General features: G+C 54.0%; 15 protein-coding genes across 15 annotated transcripts; 12 read left to right on the forward strand and 3 right to left on the reverse strand.

The window, feature by feature from the left end:
- Positions 1–1196: 1196 nt before the first annotated feature.
- On the forward strand, positions 1197–1414 carry PG994_005087 (uncharacterized protein; the record flags this gene model as incomplete). Its single annotated transcript, XM_066856496.1, has 2 exons — positions 1197–1243; positions 1279–1414. 2 exons carry the CDS (start codon positions 1197–1199, stop codon positions 1412–1414), a joined length of 183 nt encoding a protein of 60 aa, XP_066718663.1.
- A 238-nt stretch (positions 1415–1652) lies between these two features.
- Positions 1653–1964, forward strand: PG994_005088 (uncharacterized protein; the record flags this gene model as incomplete). The annotated part of the gene is made up of 1 exon (XM_066856497.1): positions 1653–1964. One exon carries the CDS (start codon positions 1653–1655, stop codon positions 1962–1964), a length of 312 nt encoding a protein of 103 aa, XP_066718664.1.
- A 492-nt stretch (positions 1965–2456) lies between these two features.
- On the forward strand, positions 2457–2669 carry PG994_005089 (uncharacterized protein; the record flags this gene model as incomplete). The annotated part of the gene is made up of 1 exon (XM_066856498.1): positions 2457–2669. One exon carries the CDS (start codon positions 2457–2459, stop codon positions 2667–2669), a length of 213 nt encoding a protein of 70 aa, XP_066718665.1.
- A 758-nt stretch (positions 2670–3427) lies between these two features.
- On the forward strand, positions 3428–3841 carry PG994_005090 (uncharacterized protein; the record flags this gene model as incomplete). The annotated part of the gene is made up of 1 exon (XM_066856499.1): positions 3428–3841. One exon carries the CDS (start codon positions 3428–3430, stop codon positions 3839–3841), a length of 414 nt encoding a protein of 137 aa, XP_066718666.1.
- Positions 3842–4271: 430 nt separating this feature from the next.
- PG994_005091 (RNA-binding post-transcriptional regulator csx1) lies at positions 4272–4604 on the forward strand (the record flags this gene model as incomplete). The annotated part of the gene is made up of 1 exon (XM_066856500.1): positions 4272–4604. One exon carries the CDS (start codon positions 4272–4274, stop codon positions 4602–4604), a length of 333 nt encoding a protein of 110 aa, XP_066718667.1.
- A 1742-nt stretch (positions 4605–6346) lies between these two features.
- Positions 6347–7092, forward strand: PG994_005092 (uncharacterized protein; the record flags this gene model as incomplete). Its single annotated transcript, XM_066856501.1, has 3 exons — positions 6347–6471; positions 6630–6763; positions 6866–7092. 3 exons carry the CDS (start codon positions 6347–6349, stop codon positions 7090–7092), a joined length of 486 nt encoding a protein of 161 aa, XP_066718668.1.
- A 1166-nt stretch (positions 7093–8258) lies between these two features.
- PG994_005093 (uncharacterized protein) lies at positions 8259–8693 on the forward strand (the record flags this gene model as incomplete). Its single annotated transcript, XM_066856502.1, has 1 exon — positions 8259–8693. One exon carries the CDS (start codon positions 8259–8261, stop codon positions 8691–8693), a length of 435 nt encoding a protein of 144 aa, XP_066718669.1.
- A 599-nt stretch (positions 8694–9292) lies between these two features.
- On the reverse strand, positions 9293–9694 carry PG994_005094 (uncharacterized protein; the record flags this gene model as incomplete). The annotated part of the gene is made up of 1 exon (XM_066856503.1): positions 9293–9694. The coding sequence occupies one exon, from the start codon at positions 9692–9694 to the stop codon at positions 9293–9295; it is 402 nt and encodes a 133-aa protein (XP_066718670.1).
- A 147-nt stretch (positions 9695–9841) lies between these two features.
- On the forward strand, positions 9842–10066 carry PG994_005095 (uncharacterized protein; the record flags this gene model as incomplete). Its single annotated transcript, XM_066856504.1, has 1 exon — positions 9842–10066. The coding sequence occupies one exon, from the start codon at positions 9842–9844 to the stop codon at positions 10064–10066; it is 225 nt and encodes a 74-aa protein (XP_066718671.1).
- Positions 10067–10256: 190 nt separating this feature from the next.
- PG994_005096 (uncharacterized protein) lies at positions 10257–11924 on the forward strand (the record flags this gene model as incomplete). Its single annotated transcript, XM_066856505.1, has 4 exons — positions 10257–10405; positions 10451–10799; positions 11413–11673; positions 11724–11924. The coding sequence occupies 4 exons, from the start codon at positions 10257–10259 to the stop codon at positions 11922–11924; spliced, it is 960 nt and encodes a 319-aa protein (XP_066718672.1).
- A 325-nt stretch (positions 11925–12249) lies between these two features.
- Positions 12250–12767, forward strand: PG994_005097 (uncharacterized protein; the record flags this gene model as incomplete). The annotated part of the gene is made up of 2 exons (XM_066856506.1): positions 12250–12545; positions 12677–12767. 2 exons carry the CDS (start codon positions 12250–12252, stop codon positions 12765–12767), a joined length of 387 nt encoding a protein of 128 aa, XP_066718673.1.
- A 1638-nt stretch (positions 12768–14405) lies between these two features.
- On the forward strand, positions 14406–15569 carry PG994_005098 (uncharacterized protein; the record flags this gene model as incomplete). Its single annotated transcript, XM_066856507.1, has 4 exons — positions 14406–14497; positions 14562–14789; positions 15173–15359; positions 15444–15569. The coding sequence occupies 4 exons, from the start codon at positions 14406–14408 to the stop codon at positions 15567–15569; spliced, it is 633 nt and encodes a 210-aa protein (XP_066718674.1).
- Positions 15570–17179: 1610 nt separating this feature from the next.
- Positions 17180–17838, forward strand: PG994_005099 (cullulin 3 protein; the record flags this gene model as incomplete). Its single annotated transcript, XM_066856508.1, has 2 exons — positions 17180–17297; positions 17519–17838. The coding sequence occupies 2 exons, from the start codon at positions 17180–17182 to the stop codon at positions 17836–17838; spliced, it is 438 nt and encodes a 145-aa protein (XP_066718675.1).
- A 564-nt stretch (positions 17839–18402) lies between these two features.
- Positions 18403–19299, reverse strand: PG994_005100 (uncharacterized protein; the record flags this gene model as incomplete). The annotated part of the gene is made up of 1 exon (XM_066856509.1): positions 18403–19299. One exon carries the CDS (start codon positions 19297–19299, stop codon positions 18403–18405), a length of 897 nt encoding a protein of 298 aa, XP_066718676.1.
- Positions 19300–19703: 404 nt separating this feature from the next.
- Positions 19704–20282, reverse strand: PG994_005101 (uncharacterized protein; the record flags this gene model as incomplete). The annotated part of the gene is made up of 1 exon (XM_066856510.1): positions 19704–20282. The coding sequence occupies one exon, from the start codon at positions 20280–20282 to the stop codon at positions 19704–19706; it is 579 nt and encodes a 192-aa protein (XP_066718677.1).
- Positions 20283–21844: the final 1562 nt, after the last annotated feature.

Here is a 21844-nt window from a genome sequence, read left to right on the forward strand (position 1 = left end):
TTGCAAGAGATCTCCGGCTTTTGCAACAATTTTATTTCTCTACCGATTATTCCCATGAAGCCGAGGTATCGGGCTTTGCCCTAAGGATGCTTATGCCGATTGTGATGCCTCACACAGTCCGATTATTCTCTCTACCCACACACATCCTGGAGCTATATCAAGATCGAAGGAAGCACACCAATTCTTTCTTCTTCGGCTGATCTACTGGTAAAAATCCATTCCAGCAACACACGCACTTACAATCGATATAGCGCTAGTCCTAAATCATCACACAATCGCTTCTACCCACATCGCCTTCTAGAATACGGTATTTAAGTGCCTACTTACCTGACTTACCTTTTCATAAACCTCCATCACTCTTCACACTTTCGTACTTCACCATCTTTCTTTCGTCACACAACATTACTTCTCACATCATTACTCATGATAACTTCTAACTTATCACATACTCAACCCCCGAGGTATGTACTACACACATCAACAAAGAGTTGGCATAAGGTTAGTTCATTCTCTCGCTCTCTTCTTTCCTTTCACCTCCACGCTCCTTCTCATGTACTCCAGATACTGGTTAGTTACCCTTGGCATCGCGCAGCTTGGGGCTCACACTCTTTTTCACCTTTCACCCTTATCTTTCACCTTCACCTTCCACCTTCACCTTCACACTTTCCTAGACCATCACCACGCCGAGTTGTGACTTCCTTTCCTTCCAACATAATGGCACATCATCTTTCACACTTCTTCCCTGTTATGCCATCTCCTCCAGCCCTTTCTCATCAACCATCCTCATCAGGTCAGATAACCTTGTCGTCGCCACCTGGGGGAGTGGTTGTGGTTCTGGAGACTTCGTCGGCACAAGGTGAGTATCGATCAAAGAAAGTGAGTGGTTCCGTCCCATATTGCCGAAGCCCAGAAGGATTCATTCCATCCCATGTCGCCGAACCCCAAGAGCTATTCCTTTTATCCAATGTCGCCAATCCCCCAAAGCTATACACTTCATCCCATGTCTCCGATCACCAAAGCTATACACTCCATCCCATGTCGCCGATATCCTGAGCTATACATGATGTCGCCGACTTTGAGGTCACTACTACGTGGTCGCCCCTTGCGTTCAATGTATCCCTTGCGTTCAATGTTGCCCTTGGTTCAGTTCCAAACTTGGCTTTGGTTCAAAGACCCATTACACTTGAACAGAACTGATGGAGTACCAGCATGCTGACCATTTAGCAGGGCAACAAGAGGGAAAGTATGTGCCAGCTGAGCAACTACGCTGGCATTCAGGCATGGGCTTGCGCCATTTGGAACTTCTTTTGAAGGCTTCCTTTTTGGCCCGGAAGGCGATGAGAGCTCCCCTCTCGCCAAGAAGAAGATCAAGTCCGAGGAGGGCAACAAGGCCGTTGTAACCGACAAGGCTTAAGCTGCCAAATAGGGCCACCCCCGAAGAGGTAAGTCACCAAACTACAACAGTTTTCTCAACAGCATTTCTTCAGCAACAAAGGCTGGCGAAGCTGACAGACATGGGGCAAGTGATTTGGACTCTGGCACATCATGTCCTTTGATGAGCTATTACACTGACAAAGTTCCAGGATCCTTCAGCAGTGACCAGTGAATACGACGTCGCTTCATGCCTTGTGACATGACGCTCACAAGGCATCATGGTTGAGTTCAAGAACTACGACTTTGATCGCGATATCCAGGCTACAAGTGCCCTCGCCCTTCTGGAAAAGAGCCACGTGCCTTTGACTAACTATTTCTTTGCAGACTTCCCGCCATCACGCTTTTACCGCGTTGTGGCACACGACGTTCATCGGTCTCGTCATGCTGAGCCAACCACCGACTCGGACTCCGTCTACCAGAGACGGTACGAGCTTGACCAGCGCTCCATCTTCATCGGTAATTTTCCTGAAGATAATGAGGGTCTTGAACGCGAGGTTCATCTTCTCCCCGAGAATTCGCTCGATGAGTAAGTTCTATCTTTATTGTCGTGACTTCCCATATCCACTCAAATATCCCTCAGATAAACCCAAATCCATCACCATTGCTATACATAATGGTAAACCTTCTCATACATGGGGGTTGCACTCCATCCTTTCCTATCACAACCCAAGGTTCTTGGGTCCTTCTAGATCCTAGTGAACACCTACTTTTCCATTCTTGCACAACTACACAAGTTCCGTCGGCAGAAGCAATCACGAGAGTATCACACCTCTGTTCAAATACCCAGCAGCAAGAGGTAAGGCAAGTCATCAGCGGTGAAGTTGTGCAGTCCCATGAAATTCAACAAGGCATCATAGAACATTAGACGAAGCTAACCTTCCGTCTAATGCTACCCTTCCGTCTCATCACCCTTCCGTCCGAAATTTCCCTATTTCCTATGTATAGTAAGTTGCTGCCATTCCGTCTGAGGTCGGTATACCGTCTGAAGTTGGTATTCCATCCCAAGTCGGTGATTTTGTATGATGCAAAAGGGGGAGTATTACTACTTGAGAAATCAAAGGGACCTCCAAGTAGTGTTTTACCAAGCTAACATGCACAGTCCTCGCAAGATCAAGTCCATCATCGAGCCCCTCGGCTTCGAGTTGAAGAATAACAGAATCACGGCCAAGGAGGGCGACGACATCTACGGCCGTGACGAAAACTGGCTGCCGATCCCGCCCTTCCGGTCAAGATGAGCCGTCGCCGTCATGCTGCCAAGAAGCGCAAGCTGGAGAGAGAGGCCGCTGAAGAGAACGACGCCGAGAACCAAGGCTACGAGGTTTAAATCCACTTGCGTTTGCATTACCGGCGGTACCTACTTGATAGGACTGAACATCATGGAAGATCGGCGATGGAGATGAATGGAAACAAGACCCAGGTAAGGAAGAAAGAAGAAACCCCCCAGAACCAAATTATGTTAACGTCACTCGCTCCTGACCATATACTCCCAGCAAAGGTCAAGAAGAAGAAGGATAGGTATCCCACGCCTGTTTTTCTTCACTGACTGCGACCAGAATGGCAAGTATGCTGGTGGCGGAGATTGAATCCATCACCGTCACTGGGAAACCAGTGCTGCAAAGCCATTCACGTTCTGTTTCTACCCCTACTCATTAACAGTCTTGGCTGTCTCCAGGCCTCGCTTGGCTCTCGGCCGCCGGGCTGGGCAATGTTCTCCTGGGCCAGTTTCACAATGTCCTTCCGACATTAGCTTTGCAGAGGCTGCTGGAGTTGCGGGCCATACCTCGTGCCCTTGACTTGCCTACCGGCATGACAAGCTACACGGTGATTATGCACAAGGAGATACGGTCCGTGCGTTACAAAGTCGCAGAGGGTCCGTGCGGTGTATATCGATAGTATACTCGGTCCGTGCGGTGTTTACTTTGGAGCTGCTTCCTTCTTCAGGCCATGTACAGATCTGTAGGAGTACCGCCATCTCAACTCAATTCTCACGGAGATGGATTCCAGTGCTCCCCAAGGCGGACGTCCATCTCGACTTAAATTTCACCTAGATGGATTTCCGGGCCCGTCTCGCAGCCTCAAGGAACTCGCCATTGCCAACGCCATGCGGGCGCTCCCGTCGCTGCGGCCCTCGACGTCAACGACCAATAACGTGGCCCAGAACAACCGTCTCCCTCCCGCCAAGATTGATCTGACCCAAGGCTTCCGACGTATCGGCAGCGTCGGCCAGGTGGGTCAGCAGCCTCCCCAAGGCGGACATGCCTGCTTCAACAGAATCATGGCTACTAGATCTGTGGTCTTCAAGAAGAAACTTGACAAGGTCTCCCACACACAAGGGGAACTCAAAAGCTTTTCCCAAAACGAGATTAAAGTCGCATCGATCTTCACCTATGCTGAGATCTGTAAATGATATATACCCAGCTCTTCTGTTACTTGCGTACCAGAGAGATCGGCTTGCTAACTAAAAGATGTCATCACACAGTGCCCACGGTCAATATCTCCCGTCAGTGGAATTGGTCACCCTCGGTATCCGGGAACCTCTGCTGCTATAAAATATTCCAAACCTTCTTTGTCGAAGTTGACATCATGAACGGCTACAAGGCACACTGGAAGATGCTTTGTGAGTGGTTGTAGCAAACAGCTACAACATGCTTGGAAAGATGGGTTCTTCGAACTCGCTTGGTGCAACTGGTTTTGAGAAAACCGGCCTTGACATGAACGTTCTAAGCGGCAACAGATGATCAGTGAAGGAGAGCTGTGTCTGCCGGTCAACAAACAGCTCTCAGGCATCTTCAACGAGAAGCTTCCCCCTCTGCTCCATTTTGGGGGTCGTCGATGAGATGTACTTCGAGGCTATATTGGATGAACCCACCCCCTGCCACGTCTTCCGTCTCAAGTGGAACTCGGGCGGTGGCTTAGTCGGCCGTCGCGATACAGGAAGCTCCGAGTTCTCCATGTCTGCTGGTGATCTCGGCCACGAAGTCAACGAGTTTTTCTTGGTTGCCAAGCCCGCTTCCCTTCGTGCAAGAGCGCCAAGATCATGGACGGACCAGCAGACGGGCCAGTCCTGTGGCTACGGGTTTGTCCGATTCTCTGACGAGCAGGATCAACAGCGCGCTCTAGTCGAGATGCAGGGTGTACCGATCAGTGGGTTTGACAGTATACCTCGGTAAGTATGCAAGCTACTCTCTCCGTAATTCATACCTTCTTACTTGGTACATGTAATTAATATCACTCTTGATAGGCTTTTTCTGAGTTTCTTCTGAGTATGAAGTGAAATAAGATTTTCCGGAAAGAATACGCGCAAAGAGAACGCAAGAGTACGAAACAAAAAAAGAAAACATCGAAAAAGAGACGAAATGAAAACAAAAAATAAACACGAAGAATAAGATGATCAAATGAAACGGAAAGCAAAACACCTTGAGCACCCCGATCAGGTTGTATAATTCCGACCATGTCAGCCCCCAGGAGTTGTTCCGACAGCTAAAAGGCAACAGCGAAGGAAGAAAGGGGAAGTCACAAGAGAGGCAGCAGAAGCATACAGCTGCTAGGCCAAGCCTCGACCAAGTTCCCCTCGACACTTACCACATTATCGAAGATGACAGCGGCTTTGATGCTGAGTATCTTGTGGTGAGCTTACTGGGCTAGAAGTGTCTTGAAGAAAGCGAGCAAACCCCTCTACGCTTTGGCTCACGACGAACATCTCCCACCACACCACAGACGCATGTTGTTGACGTACTTGGTGCTTTCGGGACCAGATGAGGAATACCTGAGGCTCATGGCCGAAGTGTTCGAGGTACGATCGTGACCGTCCGCTGGCGACTTTCTCTACTGGGCGGCTGATATTCGTTGTGGATCTCACGCGGAAGGGTGGTCTCAATAGCGCTGTTGCGGCAGCTGTCTCTATTGTGGCCATCGCGATGCTACAACGATCAGAGCTGGGAGGTGTTGGATGAAGCTCATGGCCTGATGCATGCAGAAGCACAGCTACTACCGAATCGGCATCTGCTTTGCTTGCGCATCAGCAGATGTGAACAGCCCCATCAGCAAGTTCTTTCTCCACGACCTTCCCTACGAGTGTCACGAGCCCTTGGACACATTCCAATGGCTGAAGTGGCAGCGAGAGATGCATCCAGCGGCTCAAGATGACCAAGAAATGACATGGAAGCTTAAGGCGGCTTGCGACGATTGCTAATGGTATAACCTAGTCGCAAATACGGCATATTTCGTTTTGAGACTTGGCTCTCTTGCAATGTGCCAGCATATTCATGGTTATAGAGGGATACCCAAGCAATTCTTCTTCTTTTTCTTGATGAGTAGCAGTACCCCCTCCTAGTTGTCGTTTGCATGGCACATTAACAACAGCAACAAAACCACCTACTCATGGCTCGGCCCTGGCTTGGACCCGACGAGGATTCCGCGGGCCATCACTGTAGGACAGCCTCCCAGACGGAGCATGAGATGCAGATCACTATACCCGTCTGCCCTTCGCTTCGGCAATTGGCTGAAGAAGAACGTCCTGATTGGTGATGATGACGTTCAGAAGCTGTGGGACGAGGTTCCCGATACCTTCGAACCCGGACGTTCTCGCCTACAACGAGGACGATTGGGTTGTTCCTCCTGCAGATGCCGATGAGGACGACCAAGAGGTCGATGGCGACGACAATGAAGAAGATGGCGGAGACTAGGCAGTCTGCTATCAACTCTGCAGTCAACGATGCGGCATGCTGTATGCCCAGAGATAGTTGCAAGATAACGACAAGAGGATGGGTATGAGCAGCATACTAAGACATGAATCGTATGGCATTCTGCCACACACTATGACTGCAAGGCTTTGGTGGAGAGAATGGCCGCAGTGGAGTGTATATACTGGGACACTGCATACGAGACGGACATCCATGCCGACTCGTCCACCATGTTTAGCCAACTGTCCGTCCTTGCCGGAAATCAAGCCTACCCCCCCGACCAGGTCAACCCCGCTGCCATCTGCGGCGCCAGCGTGCGCAATGAGGCGCACCGCTTTACCCCCCCACTACGGCCGTGAGCACCCGGTGTCGGATCACTTCCGTGACACGGCTAGTAAGCTGAGGATGACACAGCACATCAACAACACCAACAATTGACCCGTCGTGTTTTTTTCTGCGGCTGCCAGCATCCGCAACGAGGAGCACAGCCTCCGCTCCCACTACTGTCGCGAGCATACCGAGCATGCTCACGCCCGCGACATTGGCAAGGAGCTGCGCCGGCGGGGGATCCGCGCCCCTGGAAGTGTGCCAGGGCGTGTGGCATTTCGAAGCGCATCCGCGCCGGCGGCGGCGTCCTGGAGAGTGGAGTAAGTTATCCACCTATCCATGCTGGCTCAGCCATTCGTTCCGTGTCATAAAGTGCGCTTGACCAGTACCTGATGAGACGACACATGCTAACAACATGCAAGGTCCCCAAGCGCGGCACTGCTACCGTCCCAGAAGCGGAGATGAAGGCACGCCTCCGCAAGGGGTTGTTCGTGCTGTCCCGACTGCATCCACCGTCAAGGCGGGCTCTGGCTCGACCGTCAAGGCGGAGCCAGAGCCCGCCTTAGACGCGAAGCAGTTCTACGCCATCAACGGACATGTCTTCAAGAACTTCAGGATTGGTGACGACATGATGCCTTCCAGAAAGTAAGAAGAGGCGACAGTTGATCAGTAAGGTATGTTTGAGCCGTTCCTCTCCACAGTTTCCATGCTGTCGGTGTACAAGCTATGAAAGCAAAACAAAACTGGTTGCTAACATACAAATTTTATTTTGCACAAATAGGGGTTTCATCTGTAATTGTTATATTGCAGACCCGATACCACGTCTTCGATGCCAGGAATCTTCGAATTTCCTCATCTGATACACCCCGCCACACTGGATAGCAAATTACAGCTTGCCTCCAGTCTTGGCGATGGGCAAATGGACTTCAGGGATACGCCAGAGCAGAAGAACTCTGTCACGGCTATTTGAGTCCGATGATTTCTTGGTGTCACTTGATTTGAAAGCCTGTGTCAAAGGATACAGCAACTGCATCGAGCCAGATGCTGTGTCTTGCAAGGTCAGCTATGATGAGTCACGCAGCAGCACGAAGTGTGCATGTTGATCCAGGTACGTTTCTTGCACGCTGAGATATGCATGGATGCTAATCTTGAGCAGGGTGTTTTCCAAGCGTGGCACCGCCATCTCGGTATGAAAGGGTTGGAGGCTCTGTCCGAAACACCGCCCAATCTGTCAGCCTTCCCAGCCGCCCTCCCAAAGAAGTTGATCTTATCAATTCTCAACACCGGTCGGAGAGCATGGGCAATGAGGCAGGTGGTAATTTTTTCAGCGCCAAGCTGCGACGAAGATATCCGTCGGTCAGATGGCATTTCCCATCAGTCTGGTCGACGAATCTTCGGATGCAGGATTCGTTGCAGGATCCGCGAGAAACGCAAGGAAACCCGTCAATTTGGTTTTGATACTCGACGCGTTCGAGCAGCGGAGTTCCTGGCCGGATCCGCTGCCCGAGCCGAGGCTCCCAGACAGCCCAGCCTTTACACGCCCCGTCGCGTGGAAACTATCGGCAACGAGGCTATGGCAAACATACCCTCTGCCGCCCCAGCTGTAATGACGATGCCGATGAGCCCAATGACGTCGCTGTACTCGTCCTGGTTCCCTTATGGTAGCCCTAACTCCCCTTATATGGCACCTGGAATGGACGGTGCTTTCCCGCCACACCCCCAGTTCCTCCCGCCCGCATACATGAGGAACCCTAACTAGGTCCCCTCGTGCGGCGCAGTTAGAACAGCCACTCGAAACTGTGGTAACAAGAAGCCATGTTTGTTGGCAGCCTCGACACCAAGGACTTCTACCTTCCCCTAGGGGCGTCGGATACAGGAGGTCGCTTGTTTCTCGTCTGTGGTGCGCCGCTGGTTCCTCTTGTGTCTGGCCACGGCTGGGCCGCCGCCGATGCGGTGGGCCTCGTTGATCAAAGCGTGATCGACGCCGCCGTCGCCGGCGAGAAGAAGCAGGAGGAGAAGAGCACGAAGCTCGCAGTCGTTTCCCGGTGGTGGCCCGCTTTTTCCAATCGATTTTGGAACGCAGTTCAGCCCGCGGGCTTTTCATGGGGGGCTCGCTTGAACTGCTCCGCTTCCTTGAGCAACGATACAAGAAAAGCTTCGACCAACGTCCCGTCCCCCCTAAGTCGAAGAAGCGACAGATCAACCAGGGCATCCAGCTTTGGCCCAGGAATAGATTTCCTGGACTCCTAGACTGAGCCATTCCCGGACTTCGATCCCGCGTTCATGGGCTAGGGGAGTTCCCAAGTTGCATGGTTTCTGGGTCACATGAGAACTGCTTCTCTGTATGAGTAGGGGGACGAGACTTGTATCAAGTCAACACTGACGGAGCGGGCGTCTGCTGAGAGCAAAACTCTAGAGTTCTGTGAGGAACCCTGAAAGGGCTGGGAAGGGTCTGAAGGCAGCTGGTGTCTGTCTTGAAAGACCTCGTCTCCTCGGCTTCGGTCAAGAAGGCACCCGCCGCCCGCGGCCGCCGCAAGCGGAAGGTGGCTGTGGTGAACTTCAGCGACGACGATGGAAGATCTTGTGCGCTTTGCGAGGACCATTATCACGGGCAGCTTCCCACGAACTCGACTGGGCGTTTTTTAGGAACAAAGACGCGGAATTTAAACGCCTGCAGGAGGAACACAAGCTCCCTCACAAGACTGTGACCGAGGCGGGCACGCCGGATTCCCAGAAGAGCACCGAGCGGTTCCTTTCGAGCTCGGCAGACTTCTGTGCCTGACAAGAACCTCAAGGCCTTGTGCTACGCTATGAGCACCTCACATGGCTGCGAGCTCAACACCAAGGCCCTAGGGACTTGCGTAAGGAACTGCAGATCTCCAAAGAAGAGGTGCGCCGCGCTTGGGAAGAGCTCGGCCGGCGGGAACAAAAAGAACGCGATCGTACTGCATCGCTGCAGCTAGAATACGGGGAAAGAGGCATCCTAGGAACACGGAGAAACGCGCCACGAAACAGTCCGGCATGGTGAGCAGCTCAGCGAAGGAAGACCACTGACGAACTGGAGCGAGAATGGCCATACGCAATTCCATGATGGCATGGATAAGTTTGCTGTCGGTGGGCATACTTCTCTTTATGCTCGCTCGGGATGTGGCTGGCAATGTCGTGATGGGCGTTCTGGATTCCTCTAATTCTGTTCCGCAGCTTGGCAGGTGTGCAGAGGACTCTGCCGTTGGGTGCCAGTATACTTTCATCTTGAAGCAGGAGTCGTCACTACTGTCACTTCCCGGAACGCGTCGGCTCGCAAGAGAAATTGTACAAGGTCGGGAGTCCCGGGCACTGGGCTGTTCTCGCCCAGGAAGCCGGGTATAACAGCGACCCAACTGCCAAGGTAGGTGATCATGTTCAACCCGCGCCTGCCGCATCCAATCTTCTTGACGTACACTACTAACTGCTTTCTTCGCTTCAGACCCGATTCCGACAGATCAAGAAGCGTCTTGGCATCTCTGCCGGCAAGCCTGGAACCGCTGGATACCCCCAAGCGCAAGGCCGGCGGCAAGAAGCGACCTGCTCACGCCATTAAGGTCGAGGATTTTGAGGACGACGACACGAGAGCTGGTGAATAAAAGAAGCTTGTTGTTATCGATGACGAGGTTTAAACGGCCAAGGAGGATCGCCCCGGAGACAGGAGTGACGCTTCGGCATAACCCCCTCCACCCCAGCAGTATTTGTATGGGCCTCCTCATAGCCCTCCTCCATGGCCACTTCAGCCGCCACCACAGTAGAGAGGGGGCGGGGACGATAAATCTTACCAATATGGAGTGTTCAAGTCCGCTTGGATATTCCACCGTAGACTCGCCGTGGCTTCAAGAAAAGATGGCAAGACGAGCTCCTGGCACAGCGATGGTGGCCCCACGGACCGCCTATCAAGAGCCCGAGATGTCCGCCGGCCCGAGCTGCGAGAAGTTCCTCGATAAACTGGTCGGCAGAAATTTCTGACGACAAGGCAGGCCGCTGCTTCTGCTGCCGGCTCGAAGCGTGGGCTCGACGACGAGGGGCCTTCTGTCTCCGCCAAGAGTGCTCGCGCCAGCGAGGGAGCAGGTTCCGCCTGTGCCCTCCAAGGTTATCAAGAATGGCTTGGTCAGTCAGCTCTCGCATGGAGCGCAGGTCTCCAGCAGCGACGGGTTGTTCTTGCCCTTCACGCGGGAGTCACCCCCGAAGGCCAGAATCAGCGCCCCATTCGGTTTCCGTCATGTTGCTAGCGCCGAGCACGGCGGCGGACCTATGGGCGGCATCGACTATGGTCCAGACTCTGACCCTGAGGCAACCTTGAACCAAACTCTTCGTGTCCTTCTTGGCGTCCGCAACCAGAGTCGTACCGAGCGGAATGCCCCGCCAGTCCAATGTCTCCGCGCGCGGCCGAGGCGGTGGAGGTCGAGAATGTCGAGGTGAACCTATCAACCAGAGGCTGTTCATCTTGGAGACCTGCTGCGGTTATGAGTACGACCTAGCCGCACGTCAGGCGCCTAGAGCGGCTCTTCAAGAAGAAGGACAAAAGAACAAGGCCATCGTTGGGTTTGGGGATGGCATGGAAGACGAGGGACCTTGTGTAAGTTATCACTGATTACCCTACCCCTCATGTCCAAAACATTGCGGCGGTTGCTGATCATACCTCCAGGACGAAGATCCGTTAGAATCTCGAGTGGAGAGATGCAACTGGTAGCCCAATTGGTGAGGATTTCCCTCTTGCTAGCAACTGAGAGAATTGCTAACTGACACAACTCAGAGCAGAGCCTGATCGGTCCAATCCCTCTCGCAGCAAGTGGGAAAGACCTCTAGACACGATTCGACGAGGCTGCTGGAATCGACCTGCTGCTGACAAAGAGGCCAATTCGTGGCGAACAAGGGGTACCGGGAGCTTCCATGGTGGAACGAAGCCCTGGACCGAATAAGAGCTGCGGAATAACTGTAGAAGGAAGGGCTCACTTATGTTGGCCAGTGGACCACGGTTGCCGAGGGCGCTAAGCGCAAGCACCACGATGTCGACGACGAAGAAGACGACGGCGACGACGAGCCCGCTGTGCCAGCTAAGCGAACTCTCCGCGGCAAGAGAACTGTCACGAGCAGAAGAGCCTGGCCGAAGCTTCACAAGAAGCAGGTAGCTGCAGTACAGGAAGATACCGCCGTTGAGAAGGCTACAATCGAACCTGAGCAGTCTACCGGCACATCTCAGGTAGCCAGCACATTCGAAAATGGGGCGCGGAGCAAGAGCATTGATCCCAGCTCATATACATAAGGGTTAGGCACGAGCTCGACACGGCTGCTGGACTCGCTGATGCCACTGAGAGCAAGGCCACTTCGGTTGCTGGAGCCTCGAAGCGCAAGCACGAGGTTGCCCAGGACGACCAAGACAGCGACGATGCGCCCGCTGTGTCCCCTAAGCAGACTCGTAGATTCAAGGGAGCTTCCACGAAGAAGAACTGAGCCTAGTGAGGAGCTATCAACACTATGAGAGCTCGCTGTTACGACATCCTCCTTAGGATGGAAGTACGAGTTGGAGTCGCTGAGGGGCTGCCGAAGAATGGCAAGAAGACTCGCCGAAGCAAGGGAGCTGCTCCCAAGAAGAAGAGCGAGCTCACCGCCGAGGCTATAGATGAGAAGGATGACGTTGGAAACGTCACTTGAGCCTATTGAGTAGTCATCATGATGGGAGGTATCATGAGGGCTTGCCGTCGGGGGAAAGTGGCTCAATGTCCACCGAGAGGTCCTCGCCGGATGCCACGCATTGGACGTCGCCTTCTCCCTCAACATGCGGGAGAAGGAAGAGAAGAAGTTTACCGTCGAGTTTGAGTTCCAAGCTCATCTCGTCCTTCTCTTGGCCCTGTACGGCGTTACCAAGCTGCCAGAGGACCAGTACCGCTTCGCAGCCTCGTCATCGGAATGGATGAACGAACTGCACTCCATGAGGAGCCGCTGGCACCCAGGGAACGAACATCGAGAGAAAGAAGCTAATACTCTCGTACCGCTCCCCGGAATTCACCAGCCCACGGCTTGGAAGAGTGTCGAGGACCCCGACGCCGAGAAGCACCTCCCATTCAGCCTGGCGTATGGCTACACCAGAAGTTCAAGATGGCTGGCCTCTTGGAAAAGCCCTTGTTTTTGCTTTCACGAAGGTGGCAAGTCTGGCGCGGCTGTTTGTCTTCTTTCCCGTGGTGCATGGAGAAACGGCAGGGCAGGTGTCATGCCATCGCCACGACCAAGATCTTCGAGGATCTTCAGAAGCCGCTGCTGGTTGAGAGCATCACCATATGGGAAGAGGATACATGAGCATCTCCATCTTCACACAGAATTTAGCTCCCGGCTATTTTCCTTCCTTACTACATCTACACCAATTCCGTTTCTGCAAGAATATCCCGCATTCTTGATCGTGTTGCCCCAATACGAAGTTCAGCCTACGACGGGCTGAACGACCTGTCGGGGGGTTGAGACGATGACGTTCCTGGCCGACACCACAAGGATGACGACAAGGACGGTGGACGCGGCCCTCCCCAGCGCACCGACTCCAAGGAAGAGGCCGAAGACCCTTTCTATCTCGAGAAGAAGTACAAATTAATTCTCGAGAGAAATGTGCCGGAGAATCCGGATCACGAAGAGCATTTGGGGCGAGGGTAACGTGCCCGCGTATGACTACGAGGACTTCATCTTGTTCGATGACGATGGAGGTTCCGGTAACGCTGGTAATGGCACGTTCCGCACTCCGGCCTCCAGTACTACTGGATATCTCTCGGAGAGTATCGAGACGGGCTCGTGCGACTACATTCCAGCACGGAGGAGGCCGTGGTGACGTCGAAGATATCGCCGGGAGGGATTCAGCAGGATCAGCCGGCTCGTAAGCCGAAATACTCCACGGCCAGCAATGTCGAGATGTGGCTCGAGCAAATCTCGGCCCATGAGCAGCAGTACAGCTATGCAGCCTCCATCTCCGACTACGACGAGACGGACAGTCCGAGCCTCGATCGCTGACTTCGTCGACACGAGAGCTGGTGAACAAGTGGCATGACGGTATCGAGGCTAGCAACGAACGTATGGGCACCTCTTTCCGACGCTAGTTTCCGCTTGGTACTAACTGTGATATCGATACTGTTTCCCAGAAGACATCCCATCGGCCACCCGAGACCCGGCTACAGATGCGTTTGATCCTGGCAAGGGCTGGCATGGGCTCAAGGGGCAGCAGCCTCTGCAGGTCAAGCTTTGAGTTGCTGGACTTGCGCGCAGTTTAACAGATAGTCATCCTCAAGGCAGATCAGTCATCCGGCCTGATTAGGACAACATCAATGAGAAAAAGGGTGCTGGTGTCATGTGATTCTTCCTATCTCTCGCAAGTCCAAGAAGCGACTCATGCGTCGGGACATCGAGCTCCCCTACAACGGAGACGGCCCAGAGAAGGTTCATGCAGCTCTTGAGAACGGTTTCTGTGAGGAAGGTGCTGATGCAGGTTGCCAGCGCTACCTGCCGGAACGGGTGAATGCAAAGACTTCGAGGCCGACACCACGCAGCTTCCCAGCACCCTGCCACGCGGCCAATGTTTGCGGCGCATGTTCGTGTGTGTGTTGGTCCCGGTAACTGTGATTTCATGACTTGCAATGAGCAATTGCCGCTGGGGCCATTTGGGCCGATCCTCCTGCCCCTTCCCGGAATTTGATCTTTCGTCCGATCTTTCTTTCTTCCGGTCTCTCTCCCGACCGGTCTCTCTCCCGGCAGGTCTTTCTTCCGTCCGGTCACTCTTTCGTCCGGTCTTTCTTCAGTCTGATCCTTCCCAAGACTATCCCCTTGAGCGACAAAAACGACATAAAGGGGCGACGAGAATCTGTATGAATTGATTGGTCGCACAGCTCACTCGGTGCTATTTGCCGGCGGCTCAAGGGGATAATACTACCTGAATAGTATTGAGACGCCTTGCACAGGATGGCACCCAAGAAGAACAACGCCAACGGCAATGAAGCCGCCGCCGGCACCACCGGTGATGACACCAACACGATGACACCTGCTGAGATGAAGTTATTGATCACCTACTTCAAGCACTGCACGGCCGCCTCCAAGCGCGACCCGGTCGACTGGCAGGCCGTGGGTGCCCCTCTTTGAGCTGAAGGGCAAGAAAAACGTGATGCAGCGCTTCAACCGCCTCTGCACCAAGCTCGGCTTCTTCAAGGCCGAGCCCGCTGCTGGAGCCGATGGTCCGTCCACCCCCGGCGGCGCACCTGCCGCTCCCACCAAGAAGAAGAACACCGGCGGCCGCCGCAAGAAGAAGAACGCTGTCACTGCTCCGGCTACGGTTACTACGCCCGACAAGTACGATGACGATGACGGCGACGATGCCGATGGCAGGGTCGAGGCTCCCGACGGCCCCAGCCCTCTGAAGAAGCGCAAGGTGGAGGATGGTTGCAGGGCAACGGCCGGCGTAGTGTCTCCCGATGCTCAGTGAATAGGTCTAGCCAACGGCCAGTTACCCACAGAACCGATCGGACGGCCTTCAGCGCGAAAATTTCCTCGACTACGAGACCGAGCCTTTCCCAGTATTTGATCCCGAGTACATGGGCTAGGGGAATTTTGGAATCCTACGAGAATTGCATTTCTGTATGAGTAGGGGGTTCAGCCTCGATCTCTTACTCTGATGACATGAGAGATGTTGACTGAGTGGCGTGACCGACTGGAAGATGATTCCCTTCTTTGAGAGAGCGCTCCAAATCGGGACGGCTTGCCGGCATCCAGACCACGAAGACTGCCAGCAACGGATGGTGTGATCTGAAGAACAAGATCAAGCCTGCCTTCGAGCAGTTGATGATCGCCTACCTGAACGAGCGAGAGTTTATGCTCGCCTGCCTTGCCTGGCAGTGCCTCAAGAACGACATAAAATCGGATGTAAGTATTACCGATTTCTTGTTTTTTGACTTCTTTTCTCACTTTTCCCAAATACCGGCTACTAAATCCTCATGCCTGTCTTAGTTCCTCATGCTGGTCGAGCTGCGCGTCTCCAAGACGGTCAAGAGAGCCTCGAACATCTGGAGCGGACTCAAGCAGAAGTTCATCCAGGAGAGTACCTGGAGCGGTTCGAGCATGGCGCAGGCCTGAATCAAGAGCAAGCAGCACTATTCACAGATCTGGAGCGGTCTGAAGCAGAAGTTCGTTCAGGAGCCTGCTGTCTCCACTCACGGCGGCTCCTCTGCTGGCAAGCGCAAGGCTGCTGGCGGCGAGGGCACCAAGACCCCGTCGAAGCGGGCCAAGCGTGCCGCCCCCTGAGAGTACCTGGGGCGGTTCGAGCAGGGTGCCGTCATCAATCAACAGCTGGCAGCACTAATGATCAGATCTGATCGACAGAGAGAACCTGGAGCGGTTCGAGGAGGGTGCGCGACCCTCTTCGACCGTTCACCGATCAGAGAGCGCCATTTTGGATCCTCGCGGACCGGCCATGGACAGCGGAAACCGCGACAGTTATGTCGAGGGTTATGACGGAGCTTATGGTTATGGTGGGAATGGCAACACCAACAGCTGCAACAGGGTTCCACGCAACTACTCGGAGTCACAACTGAGTGGTCACCCTGCTGCCGATAGGAACGTTTACCCTATGCCCAGCAACCACCGGTCGTACGAGACGGTAGCCACAGGATAGCTGCAGGGTAGCTACAGGGTAGCTACAGGATCCGGCCGCAGCGGGAGCCCAGGGGAGCCGGTAGGATACCAGACCGATCCCACTAGCAGCGAGAACAGTTCTATCGACCGACGCATGCCGCCTAGTCAGGATGTTGGTACATCTTGACAGCAGGACGGTGGCCATGGAAGTCGGGATCCGCTAGGGACTGTGTAACAACTCATCTGCCGAATGTACTACCGGTGAATGAGTATGGCATTAGCTTCGGTCAGGCCGCCGCCTATGCAGGTACCGGACGTGCTTCGTCCTACGTGTCACTGGATGCCAAGGCTAGACGAAGGGGCTGAAAAAGGCCTGTATTCCTAGCAATCGAGCGTGACGATCGTTGTGGTGTGGTGAGCTCAGATGTTTGATGTAGAAGGAAAGGAAGTGGTGTGTCGTTGAGCAGAAGGCGAGACAAGCCGTCACTACACAGGCGCCAGACCACATCGTCCAGGAGCAGTACCGCGAGCGACAGGATAGTATCCTGCGACCCCCACTAGGCACTTGGTGGGATAAGCGTGTGTTAGTGGTGGGACCCAACACTCATCAAGAACAGAATCACAGATCTGATCGACAGAGTATCGGGAGCGGTTCGAGCATGGCGCAGGTACCGGACGTGCTTCATACCGCTACTTGGGCATTTCCTTGCGCACATCCCCATTCAGAGATGTACCTCATCCTTCCGTCCCTTCAACACAACTTCACTGCGGGGACCGCACACGAGGAGTATTCCAGTCTTTGGAGCACGAGGAACCAGCCGGCCGAAACGTAGATGTGGTGATATTGCTGGTAATCTTGTGGCGATTGCGACGACTGGGGCCAAGAAAGATGATCCCTAAACGAAGGATCAAGATGAGGTTTAACTCATCTCACTCAAACTGTGCGAGCACTAGGCCTAGAAAAGAGTATGCCTCTGCAACCATGGACATGCTTGGGGTGCCTGCGCCTGGGAGATGTTCGAGCCACAGCTGATTGGGAGACCGATCCATGAAGTTGGGAAGGCCGCCATGTATGCATTCGGCAGATTGAACATCAGCGGAGCTGCACTACTATGCTCGAGTCTCTGCACAACTCCGACGAAGAAAACGAAGACGAGAAGCTATACTTTGAGGTGTTAGAGCCCGTCTTCCTCGATTCCAGCCATGCGTTCTACAAGAACGAATGCGACCGTCTGCTTCAAGAGTGCGACACAACCAAGTAGCGAGGAGATGTTCCAGTCAAATCTGGATAAGGACCTGGCCCGCCGCGTAGGAACTGCGAGACTTCCTATCTATGTGAAGATTGAGAATTGAGGCACAAACCTTTGCGGGGTCGCGGCCCTGTACATCTACACAGGCAAGAGTATGTGCCCATTCTCCCTGCTGCTATTACATTGCTAACGTCTTGATAGTTCCAACCGACCTAGAGAAGGATTTATCCGTTAGAGCCTTGACCCGAATGTTCGAGCTGGGCGACTTCTTCGACCTCGATGGACTTCGCCAACATGCGGTTGAGAACTCTGAGGCAGCGCTGCTTCGCGTCGCCTTTTCGATCAATGAGCTCATGACGGAAGGGGAACATACCTCTAAGATTTTCCCAGGGCTGTTCAACGTTTTCTCCGAGATTGCGAACTTTGCATACGGCACCGATTCACAAATCTATGCACCTCTTGAGAGAACGATCTTCGGTGATGAGACGGGCCGGGCACTCTTCCACTTCCCTGCCAACTAATGGGGAGTCCTTGGCTTCATGGGCATTCGAGGGAGACAGGGAACACCATTTACTGATTACTACCTTGGTCTTTGGGATGGGGGATAATGTTGCAAGATGTTGCCACGAAAGAATGGAGGATAGATACTGGACGAGCAGGATAGAGAATACGCATTGTACGAGTAATACAGATTGCGCATACACACCAACCTGAGTTTCGCACGTAGATCATGCTTCGGTTTTGACGGTGATGCCAATCAAGATGGGAAGTCCGCCGTAGGAACGCAAACCAACTTCCGAGCAACGCACTTCAGGTGTGGTAAACAATTTATTATTAAGGAACATCAAATACTGTACCTGTTAGAGGCCAATAAGCACTAGGTAAGCAGTAGGATGCGTCACTTCAGGTACTCATGCTGCTGAACATGTCTTTACTTACCTCAGATTATAGATGCAATTAGTACGTTGAGATCGAAATTCACCACAAATAAGCAAATAACGCATAACCATCCCTAAGTACATCATTTACTCACCTCTACTTCCCTGCTTCTTCTTCTCGACCCTCCTCTAACTATCTCTCTTCACTCACAAAGGCGTCCGCGGTGTCCGCGGCAGGCGCGCCGACAGCCCCGACGCAACCCTTCGACTCCCAGTCCGACTCAAACTCCCACCACCACTGCCACCAGTCAGACTTCCCCGCCGCGAAGCCGGCGTCGCCTCCCGCTCGAAGTCGTCGAACAGATCATACAGCACCGTCGCCCCCGTCGAGACCTCGGACGCCAAGTGCCTGAGCGCTGCCGCACTCGCAAACACCGCGCGCACCTGTCCGAAATTGCGCACCTCGTCCGCGCTCCTACCCGCAGCCACGATAAAATCATTCAGCCCCGCGACGATGCGGTGCGCGGCCGGCTCGTTGGGCCGGTCGACGTCGTAGGCGACCAGGGCGGCGCGCGCCAGAGCTCTAGGGACCTCCTCCTCGGCCGCACTCCCGTGCTTGGGGCGGACCGTGTGGTCGCAGATGGCTTTCAGGTCGTCGTCATCGCCGACGCAGAGGAAGGCGACGCGGGCCCATTCGCCGAGGTGGGACGCCATCCAGGCTTCTTTGCCGTCGGTCTTGGTTAGGGCGCGGCGGTGGGCGAGGAGGCGGTCGAGGAGGTAGGCGAGCCAGGCGCTGCGCTCGGTGGTGCTGTTGATGGGGAGGAGGCTGGGGGTGGCGGGAGGAGGACGTTTGGGGGTGGTTCTACTACTACCTGGGGTGGTAGGCGTGGCAGAAGAAGGTGTCGGCGTGGTGTTGCTGCTGTTGCTGTTGTTGTTGTTCATGCGGGCGTCGTTGATCTTGTTGAGGATCTCGAGGATGGCGGCGGACGTCTTGGTGCGGCAGTCGGCGCAGAGCTTCTTCTTGCTGGCGGGGAAGGGGAGCACTTCCAGCATGCGGGCGACGCGCTGCTGGTTGACGGAGTGGCCGCACGGGAAGGGCGCCATGACTGCTGCTGGAAGTCGCGGAGGAGGGTGGTGGTGGTGGTCTCCCTGATGTGGTTTTCTGTTTTGCTGTTTGCTGTTCACTTGCTAAAGTTTCTGTAGTAATGATTTCGTTGATAGCGATGATCTTGAAACTTACTTGATTTGTCTTGAAATGTTCTTAGAGGTCTACTACCCCTGTTTCGTATCTGCCCGTTGAGGTGCGATTATATATGTCTACTTTTCTGGCTCCTTCTACGAACCGACAAAGGTACAGCAGTCCTAGCTAACAAGGTAGTATTGTATATCCTAGGCCATTGTGTACAGTAAACACGCCATGTCCCTTTCAGCTTTCTTTGTCTTCGCTGAGCATAGATTGGCTACGTAGGTGGCCAATTCCATTGTAACCACCCTTCTTCTTCCACGGCCTACGGCTTGCGACTGGCCGGAAGCTCCGAGTGCGTTCCCAGATCCTCGCCGAACTCCTGCCCGCCCACGTAGAGGGGCGCGCACTCCTGCAGCACGAACAGCATGCGCGCCCACTCGGTCTGGCTCTTGTTGACCCACTGGTGCTGCGTGGCGCGCTGGATCGCGATGTCGCCGCGCTTCAGGTCGTGGGTCTCGCCGCTGTCGAGCACCATCTGGATGTTCCCCTCCATGACGATGCCGTAGTCCAGGCTCTGCGTGCGGTGCATGCCGCAGCGGTAGCCCGGCTCGAAGTCGACGTAGCGCAGCACGCTGCCGCCCGGGTTCACGAGCCCGAGCTTCCCGGACTCCATGACGCCCTGGTGGATGAGCACGTCCTTGTCGCCGTTCAGGTCCGGCGGCGAGGCCGACGTCGTGTACACGACGCTGAAGGCCAGGCGGTTCTCGTCGTAGGCGCGCCACTCGATGTCCTCGTGGCTGTGCACGACGGCCTTGCCCTCTTCGTTGTGCCCCGTCACGAATTTGTGCTGTTGGGGTAGGTTGGAGAGCTTGCCATTGTCTGCTGCGGCCGTGGAGTCCATGGCGACGACTACTGACTGGGAGATGGATTGAAGGGGTCTTGTTGAAGGACTAGTCTGATGTATGTATGACGATGAAGTACGTGAAGCAAGAGCTTACTCAACTCCCGGAATAGCTGCGATTGAAGTGAGAAATTGGAAGGAAATTGTAAGCTGGCTGCATCTCCTGAACTTAAAGGCATCTCTCGCTCGTCGCTCGTTCCTTACCCCACCCTTGTCCGGGTTGCGGTCCCGGGGATAAGGGATAAGACTGCGTGTCCTGCATGCAAGTTGCTGGTGGTAGGATCAGTAAGCTTTTCCGTTGGCTGGCGACTTGCCAGCTCCCATTGACCTTACACGGACGCGTTGCTTTGCTTTTGGCGTAGATTAGGGGGGACGCACAGAAGCTCCGAATCCGACTGGCTGGCTACAGGCAACCGGTCACCGTCACCGACAGATCATAGACAGAAGAAGTAGAAGAAGAAGCACTGTCAAGCATAGTCAAAGGCAATCGGACGCACGCATGTCTGATTCCGTTGGGCCCGTATCTTGATGTGCGAAAGACCGATAGGCCTTCGAGAGGCATACGCATGCAAGAGAAGCTCGCCAATGATGTGGTATGAAACGCAAGCAAAGGGAAGGATAACTCCATCACGGAATCCACGGAACATGTACGACGCGACTCACCTGCCGTGATACGCCAGAATCTCGTGGGAGGTTGAATATGACATGGCATCCGCCAATCTCGTTGGTGTCTCCTCTCGTCACATCGCCTTGCTCTCCTCGATCTACGGTGCAACTACCCGAGAGGGGACACGTAGATCATCTCCAATAACTCGAATGGAACTGAAGTCTGGTAGTTTGGAAGGATTGCCGGGCATACGGGCATTATAGCGTTCCCGCTTGCCATCCAATGTGGCTGTGGTACTGCATCGGTAAAATCAGTCTGGTGAGTGCTGAGGCATGGAAGTTGTCAGCTCTTTCAACGCTCTCACCGGAATCGCCGGCTTAAGCGGGCGGACAACTGTTCCAGAGCCGAGCGATACGTGTTTTGTTTTGTCCACGGCGAACGGAACGATTTTATCTCGTTCGGTGAGGCTTTCAACATAGTAGTTATTAACCACGTCGTAATCGTAGTTCGCTTGAAACTTGTTGTGTTGACTGACGACGTCTATTACGGGGTATGTTTCTTGAGAAGAGACACTTGTTCAGGTGTGCACAGGCTGTAGATTTGAAGGTAGGGAAGTCTCTGGCGGCAATCTCCTATTCCATACCAGTCAGATAAAGAAGGAATGCACGTAAATTGCACTAGTCGGTGCTCTGTGACAAGCCGTCCCGTTTGGTCCAGCCTGAATCATATCTACAGCACACGTCAATGCAGATAGCGTGTGTGGGCAATGCGCGCCGTTGCTTGGGATCGGGATTGGAAACGATGGGAAAAGCAAGCAATTGGAATTATTGGCATCGAACGGAGTGTGGCTGTACGGGATCCACGCAGACTCTTGGGGTACTTTGCTTTGCTTGCCCGAGTCAGAGACACTGGAACGCACTCGCACACATGAGAAGTGTCATCAGGTCCGCGACGG

The sequence above is a fragment of the Apiospora phragmitis genome, assembly GCF_038363925.1.
Source record: "Apiospora phragmitis strain CBS 135458 chromosome Unknown utg000005l:1.0-4161743.0:1.0-4166827.0, whole genome shotgun sequence".
In the NCBI taxonomy this organism is placed as follows: Eukaryota; Fungi; Ascomycota; class Sordariomycetes; order Amphisphaeriales; family Apiosporaceae; genus Apiospora; species Apiospora phragmitis.